This window comes from Bombina bombina, chromosome 4 (assembly GCF_027579735.1).
Source record: "Bombina bombina isolate aBomBom1 chromosome 4, aBomBom1.pri, whole genome shotgun sequence".
Lineage (NCBI taxonomy): Eukaryota > Metazoa > Chordata > Amphibia > Anura > Bombinatoridae > Bombina > Bombina bombina.
In genome coordinates, this window is record NC_069502.1 from 14585771 (window position 1) to 14598436 (window position 12666).

At 42.0% G+C, this 12666-nt stretch overlaps 1 protein-coding gene across 1 annotated transcript in view; it reads right to left on the minus strand.

Annotated features, from left to right (window-relative positions):
* Window positions 1–1541, minus strand: part of ABHD1 (abhydrolase domain containing 1) — a gene marked incomplete at its 5' end in the record, with an annotated part of 401198 nt that extends 399657 nt beyond the window's left edge. The window contains one exon of the mRNA XM_053710945.1: window positions 1384–1541. Coding sequence (XP_053566920.1) covers window positions 1384–1541 — 158 coding nt within the window. The remainder of the gene's footprint in view (window positions 1–1383) is intronic.
* Between the last annotated feature and the right edge of the window lie 11125 nt (window positions 1542–12666).

Genomic DNA, 12666 nt, shown 5'->3' on the forward strand with positions numbered 1-12666 from the left:
CCCCCCACCACATTACATACATAAGCGTATAAAGCAATATGAAGGGGTATCCCCTATGTTACCCCCCACCACATTACATACATAAGCGTATAAAGCAATAAGAAGGGGGTATCCCCTATGTTACCCCCCCACCACATTACATACATAAGCGTATAAAGCAATATGAAGGGGGTATCCCCTATGTTACCCCCCCACCACATTACATACATAAGCGTATAAAGCAATAAGAAGGGGGTATCCCCTATGTTACCCCCCACCACATTACATACATAAGCGTATAAAGCAATAAGAAGGGGGTATCCCCTATGTTACCCCCCCACCACATTACATACATAAGCGTATAAAGCAATATGAAGGGGGTATCCCCTATGTTACCCACCCACCACATTACATACATAAGCGTATAAAGCAATATGAAGAGGGTATCCCCTATGTTACCCCCCCACCACATTACATACATAAGCGTATAAAGCAATATGAAGGGGGTATCCCCTATGTTACCCACCCACCACATTACATACATAAGCGTATAAAGCAATATGAAGAGGGTATCCCCTATGTTACTCACCCACCACATTACATACATAAGCGTATAAAGCAATATGAAGGGGGTATCCCCTATGTTACCCCCCCACCACATTACGTACATAAACTTGATACCCCTTTTATGAAAACAACAATTCTGGTCTTTCAAATGAGTTGTCCTGTGTCTATTTGTTGCATTTTTTGGGGTTCTGGTTCTTTTTATGAGGCCTTCACCATTTAAATAAGGGATTTCATACCCTTAGTGCTAGTGATTGGTTGTTCAAAGACATAACTTGGTAGTAGCCACTTGTCTCATTTATTTGTAGAGTGAACGATGTCTGAACTGAGGGGATGTACCAATGAGGAATATTTTATGAAATTCTATATAGGATGACCTATTTTATACTTTTTTTGAGTGATTTTTTACAGGGAAAGGTACATAGATACAGTTACAAATGGGTCAAACACCTCTGGGAATTGTGTGTGATTATACATTTGTGTAATATCTGTACGGTTACAAATAGCAAAAGGGTAAAAAGTGACAAAAATAATAATTATTCTCTGATTTTCACCTTCAAGTATAAAATGATAAATTGTGCTGTTTTGCTAAACGTGCGACAATATAAAGTGTGTATGAAATAATAATGACTCCCACTGCTTACTTTTTACTCCACATCAAATGACCCAAAAAATTACTTCTAAATTGCATTTAATATTGTGGCATTTTCTCATATTATTTCTGCAAACTAAAGTTATTTTCTACAAATTCTTGGACTGCTCAATAAAAGAGATTGGGAACAGAATAAAAGTTACAATTTGTGTGTAAACTAAAAAAACACAGGGGTGTGAGTGACTCACTTCCTGAAGAACACAGAGGGCTTGGATACCAGCAGGACCCTGAGAATGGTCTGGAGCCGTCCCCCAAATCCCCAGAATGTTGGGCAGAACTTTTCTTTCACCACAGGACAATGATTCTGCAGGAGACATCTTAGGGTTCTTGCACACACAACGTGGGGCTTCTACAATGGAAACAATTTACAGTATTTGCCATCTGTATAAAAAGGGCAGATAACAATAACACACACAGAGTCTCACCTACACGTATAGGTCTAACAATTACACACACAGGATCTCACCTACACCTATAGGTCTAACAGAAACACACACAGGATCTCACCTACACCTATAGGTCTAACAGTAACACACACAGGATCTCACCTACACCTATAGGTCTAACAATAACACACACAGAGTCTCACCTACACCTATAGGTCTAACAATAACACACACAGGATCTCACCTACACCTATAGGTCTAACAATTACACACACAGAGTCTCACCTACACCTATAGGTCTAACAATAACACACACAGAGTCTCACCTACACCTATAGGTCTAACAATAACACACACAGAGTCTCACCTACACCTATAGGTCTAACAATAACACACACAGAGTCTCACCTACACCTATAGGTCTAACAATAACACACACAGAGTCTCACCTACACCTATAGGTCTAACAATAACACACACAGAGTCTCACCTACACCTATAGGTCTAACAATAACACACACAGAGTCTCACCTACACGTATAGGTCTAACAATAACACACACAGAGTCTCACCTACACCTATAGGTCTAACAATAACACACACAGAGTCTCACCTACACGTATAGGTCTAACAATTACACACACAGAGTCTCACCTACACCTATAGGTCTAACAATAACACACACAGAGTCTCACCTACACCTATAGGTCTAACAGAAACACACACAGAGTCTCACCTACACCTATAGGTCTAACAATAACACACACAGAGTCTCACCTACACGTATAGGTCTAACAATAACACACACAGAGTCTCACCTACACCTATAGGTCTAACAATAACACACACAGGATCTCACCTACACCTATAGGTCTAACAATTACACACACAGAGTCTCACCTACACGTATAGGTCTAACAATTACACACACAGGATCTCACCTACACCTATAGGTCTAACAATAACACACACAGGATCTCACCTACACATATAGGTCTAACAGAAACACACACAGGATCTCACCTACACATATAGGTCTAACAATAACACACACAGGATCTCACCTACACATATAGGTCTAACAATAACACACACAGGATCTCACCTACACATATAGGTCTAACAATAACACACACAGGATCTCACCTACACGTATAGGTCTAACAATAACCCACACAGGATCTCACCTACACATATAGGTCTAACAATAACACACACAGGATCTCACCTACACGTATAGGTCTAACAGAAACACACACAGGATCTCACCTACACCTATAGGTCTAACAGTAACACACACAGGATCTCACCTACACCTATAGGTCTAACAATAACACACACAGGATCTCACCTACACCTATAGGTCTAACAATTACACACACAGAGTCTCACCTACACCTATAGGTCTAACAATAACACACACAGGATCTCACCTACACCTATAGGTCTAACAATAACACACACAGAGTCTCACCTACACCTATAGGTCTAACAATAACACACACAGAGTCTCACCTACACCTATAGGTCTAACAATAACACACACAGAGTCTCACCTACACCTATAGGTCTAACAATAACACACACAGAGTCTCACCTACACCTATAGGTCTAACAATAACACACACAGAGTCTCACCTACACGTATAGGTCTAACAATAACACACACAGAGTCTCACCTACACCTATAGGTCTAACAATAACACACACAGAGTCTCACCTACACGTATAGGTCTAACAATTACACACACAGAGTCTCACCTACACCTATAGGTCTAACAATAACACACACAGAGTCTCACCTACACCTATAGGTCTAACAGAAACACACACAGGATCTCACCTACACCTATAGGTCTAACAATAACACACACAGAGTCTCACCTACACCTATAGGTCTAACAATAACACACACAGGATCTCACCTACACGTATAGGTCTAACAATAACACACACAGAGTCTCACCTACATCTATAGGTCTAACAATTACACACACAGAGTCTCACCTACACCTATAGGTCTAACAATTACACACACAGAGTCTCACCTACACCTATAGGTCTAACAATAACACACACAGAGTCTCACCTACACCTATAGGTCTAACAATTACACACACAGAGTCTCACCTACACCTATAGGTCTAACAATAACACACACAGGATCTCACCTACACCTATAGGTCTAACAATAACACACACAGGATCTCACCTACACCTATAGGTCTAACAATAACACACACAGAGTCTCACCTACACCTATAGGTCTAACAATAACACACACAGAGTCTCACCTACACCTATAGGTCTAACAATAACACACACAGAGTCTCACCTACACGTATAGGTCTAACAATAACACACACAGAGTCTCACCTACACCTATAGGTCTAACAATAACACACACAGAGTCTCACCTACACCTATAGGTCTAACAATAACACACACAGAGTATCACCTACACCTAGAGGTCTAACAATAACACACACAGGATCTCACCTACACCTATAGGTCTAACAATAACACACACAGGATCTCACCTACACCTATAGGTCTAACAATAACACACACAGGATCTCACCTACACCTATAGGTCTAACAATAACACACACAGAGTCTCACCTACACCTAGAGGTCTAACAATAACACACACAGAGTCTCACCTACACCTATAGGTCTAACAATAACACACACAGAGTATCACCTACACCTATAGGTCTAACAATAACACACACAGGATCTCACCTACACCTATAGGTCTAACAATAACACACACAGGATCTCACCTACACCTATAGGTCTAACAATAACACACACAGAGTCTCACCTACACCTATAGGTCTAACAATAACACACACAGAGTCTCACCTACACCTAGAGGTCTAACAATAACACACACAGAGTCTCACCTACACCTAGAGGTCTAACAATAACACACACAGAGTCTCACCTACACCTATAGGTCTAACAATAACACACACAGGATCTCACCTACACCTATAGGTCTAACAATAACACACACAGAGTCTCACCTACACCTAGAGGTCTAACAATAACACACACAGAGTCTCACCTACACCTAGAGGTCTAACAATAACACACACAGGATCTCACCTACACCTATAGGTCTAACAATAACACACACAGGATCTCACCTACACCTATAGGTCTAACAATAACACACACAGAGTCTCACCTACACCTAGAGGTCTAACAATAACACACACAGAGTCTCACCTACACCTAGAGGTCTAACAATAACACACACAGGATCTCACCTACACCTATAGGTCTAACAATAACACACACAGGATCTCACCTACACCTATAGGTCTAACAATAACACACACAGGATCTCACCTACACCTAGAGGTCTAACAATAACACACACAGAGTCTCACCTACACCTATAGGTCTAACAATAACACACACAGGATCTCACCTACACCTATAGGTCTAACAATAACACACACAGGATCTCACCTACACCTATAGGTCTAACAATAACACACACAGGATCTCACCTACACCTATAGGTCTAACAATAACACACACAGGATCTCACCTACACGTATAGGTCTAACAATAACACACACAGGATCTCACCTACACCTATAGGTCTAACAGAAACACACACAGAGTCTCAAATACACCTATAGGTCTAACAGTAACACACACACAGGATCTCACCTATACCTATAGGTCTAACAATAACACACACAGGATCTCACCTACACGTATAGGTCTAACAATAACACACACAGAGTCTCAAATACACCTATAGGTCTAACAATAACACACACAGAGTCTCACCTACACCTATAGGTCTAACAGAAACACACAGAGTCTCACCTACACCTATAGGTCTAACAATAACACACACAGAGTCTCACCTACACCTATAGGTCTAACAGAAACACACAGAGTCTCACCTACACCTATAGGTCTAACAGTAATGTAGACACACAGGATCTCACCTACACATATAGGTCTAACAGAAACACACACAGGATCTCATCTACACCTATAGGTCTAACAGTAACACACACAGGATCTCACCTACACCTATAGGTCTAACAGTAACAGACACACAGAGTCTCACCTACACCTATAGGTCTAACAGTAACAGACACACAGAGTCTCACCTACAGCTATAGGTCTAACAGTCACACACACAGGATCTCACCTACACCTATAGGTCTAACAGTAACACACACAGGATCTCACCTACACCTATAGGTCTAACAGTAACAGACACACAGAGTCTCACCTACACCTATAGGTCTAACAGTAACACACACACACAGGGTCTCACCTATACCTATAGGTCTAACAATAACACACACAGGATCTCACCTACACCTATAGGTCTAACAGTAACGTAGACACACAGGATCTCACCTACAGCTATAGGTCTAACAGTCACACACACAGGATCTCACCTACACCTATAGGTCTAACAATAACACACACACAGGATCTCACCTACACCTATAGGTCTAACAGTAACACACACAGGATCTCACCTACACCTATAGGTCTAACAGTAACGTACACACAGGATCTCACCTATACCTATAGGTCTAACAATAACACACACAGGATCTCACCGACACCTATAGGTCTAACAGAAACATACACAGGATCTCACCTACACCTATAGGTCTAACAGTAACACACACAGGATCTCACCTACACCTATAGGTCTAACAGAAACACACACATGATCTCACCTAGACCTATAGGTCTAACAGTAACACACACAGGATCTCACCTACACCTATAGGTCTAACAGAAACGTAGACACACAGGATCTCACCTACACCTATAGGTCTAACAGAAACGTAGACACACAGGATCTCACCTAACAATAACACACACAGGATCTCACCTACACCTATAGGTCTAACAGTAACGTAGACACACAGGATCTCACCTACACCTATAGGTCTAACAGAAACGTAGACACACAGGATCTCACCTAACAATAACACACACAGGATCTCACCTACACCTATAGGTCTAACAGAAACACACACAGGATCTCACCTACAGCTATAGGTCTAACAGTCACACACACAGGATCTCACCTACACCTATAGGTCTAACAATAACACACACACAGGATCTCACCTACACCTATAGGTCTAACAGAAACACACACAGGATCTCACCTACACCTATAGGTCTAACAATAACACACACAGGATCTCACCTACACGTATAGGTCTAACAATAACACACACAGAGTCTCACCTACACCTATAGGTCTAACAATAACACACACAGAGTCTCACCTACACCTATAGGTCTAACAGAAACACACACAGAGTCTCACCTACACCTATAGGTCTAACAATAACACACACAGGATACACACACAGGATCTCACCTACACCTATAGGTCTAACAATAACACACACAGAGTCTCACCTACACCTATAGGTCTAACAGAAACACACACAGAGTCTCACCTACACGTATAGGTCTAACAGAAACACACACAGGATCTCACCTACACCTATAGGTCTAACAGAAACACACAAAGGATCTCACCTACACCTATAGGTCTAACAATAACACACACAGGATCTCACCTACACCTATAGGTCTAACAATAACACACACAGGATCTCACCTACACCTATAGGTCTAACAGAAACACACACATGATCTCACCTACACCTATAGGTCTAACAGTAACACACACAGGATCTCACCTACACCTATAGGTCTAACAGAAACACACACATGATCTCACCTACACCTATAGGTCTAACAGTAACACACACAGGATCTCACCTACACCTATAGGTCTAACAGAAACGTAGACACACAGGATCTCACCTACACCTATAGGTCTAACAGAAACGTAGACACACAGGATCTCACCTAACAATAACACACACAGGATCTCACCTACACCTATAGGTCTAACAGAAACACACACAGGATCTCACCTACACCTATAGGTCTCACAGTAACGTAGACACACAGGATCTCACCTACACCTATAGGTCTAACAGAAACGTAGACACACAGGATCTCACCTAACAATAACACACACAGGATCTCACCTACACCTATAGGTCTAACAGAAACACACACAGGATCTCACCTACAGCTATAGGTCTAACAGTCACACACACAGGATCTCACCTACACCTATAGGTCTAACAATAACACACACACAGGATCTCACCTACACCTATAGGTCTAACAGAAACACACACAGGATCTCACCTACACCTATAGGTCTAACAATAACACACACAGGATCTCACCTACACGTATAGGTCTAACAATAACACACACAGGATACACACACAGGATCTCACCTACACCTATAGGTCTAACAATAACACACACAGAGTCTCACCTACACCTATAGGTCTAACAGAAACACACACAGAGTCTCACCTACACGTATAGGTCTAACAGAAACACACACAGGATCTCACCTACACCTATAGGTCTAACAGAAACACACAAAGGATCTCACCTACACCTATAGGTCTAACAGAAACACACACAGGATCTCACCTACACCTATAGGTCTAACAATAACACACACAGGATCTCACCTACACCTATAGGTCTAACAGAAACACACACATGATCTCACCTACACCTATAGGTCTAACAGTAACACACACAGGATCTCACCTACACCTATAGGTCTAACAGAAACGTAGGCACACAGGATCTCACCTACACCTATAGGTCTAACAGAAACGTAGACACACAGGATCTCACCTAACAATAACACACACAGGATCTCACCTACACCTATAGGTCTAACAGAAACACACACAGGATCTCACCTACGCCTATAGGTCTAACAGTAACGTAGACACACAGGATCTCACCTACACCTATAGGTCTAACAGAAACGTAGACACACAGGATCTCACCTAACAATAACACACACAGGATCTCACCTACACCTATAGGTCTAACAGAAACACACACAGGATCTCACCTACAGCTATAGGTCTAACAGTCACACACACAGGATCTCACCTACACCTATAGGTCTAACAATAACACACACACAGGATCTCACCTACACCTATAGGTCTAACAGAAACACACACAGGATCTCACCTACACCTATAGGTCTAACAATAACACACACAGGATCTCACCTACACGTATAGGTCTAACAATAACACACACACAGAGTCTCACCTACACCTATAGGTCTAACAATAACACACACAGGATACACACACAGGATCTCACCTACACCTATAGGTCTAACAATAACACACACAGAGTCTCACCTACACCTATAGGTCTAACAGAAACACACACAGAGTCTCACCTACACGTATAGGTCTAACAGAAACACACACAGGATCTCACCTACACCTATAGGTCTAACAGAAACACACAAAGGATCTCACCTACACCTATAGGTCTAACAGAAACACACACAGGATCTCACCTACACCTATAGGTCTAACAATAACACACACAGGATCTCACCTACACGTATAGGTCTAACAATAACACACACACAGAGTCTCACCTACACCTATAGGTCTAACAATAACACACACAGAGTCTCACCTACACCTATAGGTCTAACAGAAACACACACAGAGTCTCACCTACAGCTATAGGTCTAACAGAAACACACACAGAATCTCACCTACAACTATAGGTCTAACAGTCACACACAAAGGATCTCACCTATACCTATAGGTCTAACAATAACACACACAGGATCTCACCTACACCTATAGGTCTAACAGAAACACACACAGAGTCTCACCTACACCTATAGGTCTAACAATAACACACACAGAGTCTCAAATACACCTATAGGTCTAACAATAACACACACAGAGTCTCACCTACACCTATAGGTCTAACAGTAACATAGACACACAGAGTCTCACCTACACCTATAGGTCTAACAGTAACACACACACAGGGTCTCACCTATACCTATAGGTCTAACAATAACACACACAGGATCTCACCTACACATATAGGTCTAACAGTAACGTAGACACACAGGATCTCCCCTACAGCTATAGGTCTAACAGTCACACACACAGGATCTCACCTACACCTATAGGTCTAACAGTAACGTACACACAGGATCTCACCTATACCTATAGGTCTAACAATAACACACACAGGATCTCACCTACACCTATAGGTCTAACAGAAACACACACAGGATCTCACCTACACCTATAGGTCTAACAGTAACACACACAGGATCTCACCTACACCTATAGGTCTAACAGAAACACACACAGGATCTCACCTACACCTATAGGTCTAACAGTAACACACACAGGATCTCACCTACACCTATAGGTCTAACAGAAACGTAGACACACAGGATCTCACCTACACCTATAGGTCTAACAGAAACGTAGACACACAGGATCTCACCTAACAATAACACACACAGGATCTCACCTACACCTATAGGTCTAACAGAAACACACACAGGATCTCACCTACACCTATAGGTCTAACAGTAACGTAGACACACAGGATCTCACCTACACCTATAGGTCTAACAGAAACACACACAGGATCTCACCTACACCTATAGGTCTAACAGTAACATAGACACACAGGATCTCACCTACACCTATAGGTCTAACAGAAACGTAGACACACAGGATCTCACCTAACAATAACACACACAGGATCTCACCTACACCTATAGGTCTAACAGAAACACACACAGGATCTCACCTACACCTATAGGTCTCACAGTAACGTAGACACACAGGATCTCACCTACACCTATAGGTCTAACAGAAACGTAGACACACAGGATCTCACCTAACAATAACACACACAGGATCTCACCTACACCTATAGGTCTAACAGAAACACACACAGGATCTCACCTACACCTAAAGGTCTAACAATAACACACACAGGATCTCACCTACAGCTATAGGTCTAACAGAAACACACAGAGGGTCTCACCTACACCTATAGGTCTAACAATAACACACAGAGGATCTCATCTATACCTATAGGTCTAACAGAAACACACACAGGATCTCACCTACACCTAAAGGTCTAACAATAACACACACAGAGTCTGACCTACACCTATAGGTCTAACAGAAACACACACAGGATCTCACCTACACATATAGGTCTAACAATAACACACACAGGATCTCACCTACAGCTATAGGTCTAACAGAAACACACAGAGGGTCTCACCTACACCTATAGGTCTAACAATAACACACAGAGGATCTCATCTATACCTATAGGTCTAACAGTAACACACACAGGATCTTACCTACACCTATAGGTCTAATAGTAAAACACACAGAACCTCATCTACACCTATAAGTCTAACAGTAACACACATAGACCTATAGGTGTAGGTGAGATCCTATGTGTGTTACTGTTAGACTTATAGGTGTAGGTGAGATCCTAACAACACACACAGAGTCTGACCTACACCTAAAGGTCTAACAGAAACACACACAGGATCTCACCAACATATATAGGTCTAACAATAACACACACAGAGTCTGACCTACACCTATAGGTCTAAAAATAACACACACAGGATCTCACCTACACCTATAGGTCTAACAGAAACACACACGCAGGGTCTCACCTACACCTATAGGTCTAATAATAACACACACAGGATCTCACCTACACCTATAGGTCTAACAGAAACACACACAGGATCTCACCTACACCTATAGGTCTAACAGAAACAAACACAGGATCTCACCTACACCTATAGGTCTAACAGTAACACACACACAGGATCTCACCTAAACCTATAGGTCTAACAGAAACACACACATGATCTTACCTACACCTATAGGTCTAACAGTAACGTAGACACACAGGATCTCACCTACACCTATAGGTCTAACAGTCACAGACACAGGATCTCACCTACACCTATAGGTCTAAATGTAACACACACACAGCGTCTCACCTACACATATAGGTCTAACAATAGCACACACAGGATCTTACCTACACCTATAGGTCTAACAGTAACACACACAGAATCTCACCTACACCTATAGGTCTAACAGTAACACACACACAGGAACTCACCTACACCTATAAGTCTATCAGTAACACACACAGAATCTCACCTACACCTATGGGTCTAACAGTAACACACACAGAATCTCACCTACACCTATGGTTCTAACAATAACACACACAGGGTCTCACACCTATAGGTTGAACAGTAACACACACACAGGATCAAACCTACACCTATAGGTCTAACAGTAACACATACAGGATCTCACCTAAACTTATAGGTCTAACAATAACACACACAGGGTCTCACCTACACCTATAGGTCTAACAGTAACACACACAGGATCTCACCTACACCTATAGGTCTAACAGTAACACACAGAGGATCTCACCTACACCTATAGGTCTAAAAGTAACACACACACAGGGTCTCACCTACACCTATAGGTCTAACAATAACACACACAGGATCTCACCTACACCTATAGGTCTAACAGTAACACACACACAAGAACTCACCTACACCTATAAGTCTAACAGTAACACACACAGGATCTCACCTACACCTATAGGTCTAACAGTAACACAAATGATCTCACCTACATCTATAGGTCTAACAATAACACACACAGGGTCTCACCTACACCTATAGGTCTAACAGTAACACACACACACACACAGGATCTCATCTACACCTATAGGCCTAACAGTAACACACACACACAGGATCTCACCTACACCAATAGGCCTAACAGTAACACACACAGGATCTCACCTACACCTATGGGTCTAACAATAACACACACAGGATCTCACTTACACCTATATGTCTAACAGTAACACACACAGGATCTCACCTACACCTATAGGTCTAACAGTAACACACACAGGATCTCACCTAAACCTATAGGTCTAACAACACACACAGAGTCTGACCTACACCTATAGGTCTAACAGAAACACACACAGGATCTCACCTACACCTATAGGTCTAACAGAAACACACACAGGATCTCACATATACCTATAGGTCTGACAGTAACACACACACAGGGTCTCACCTACACC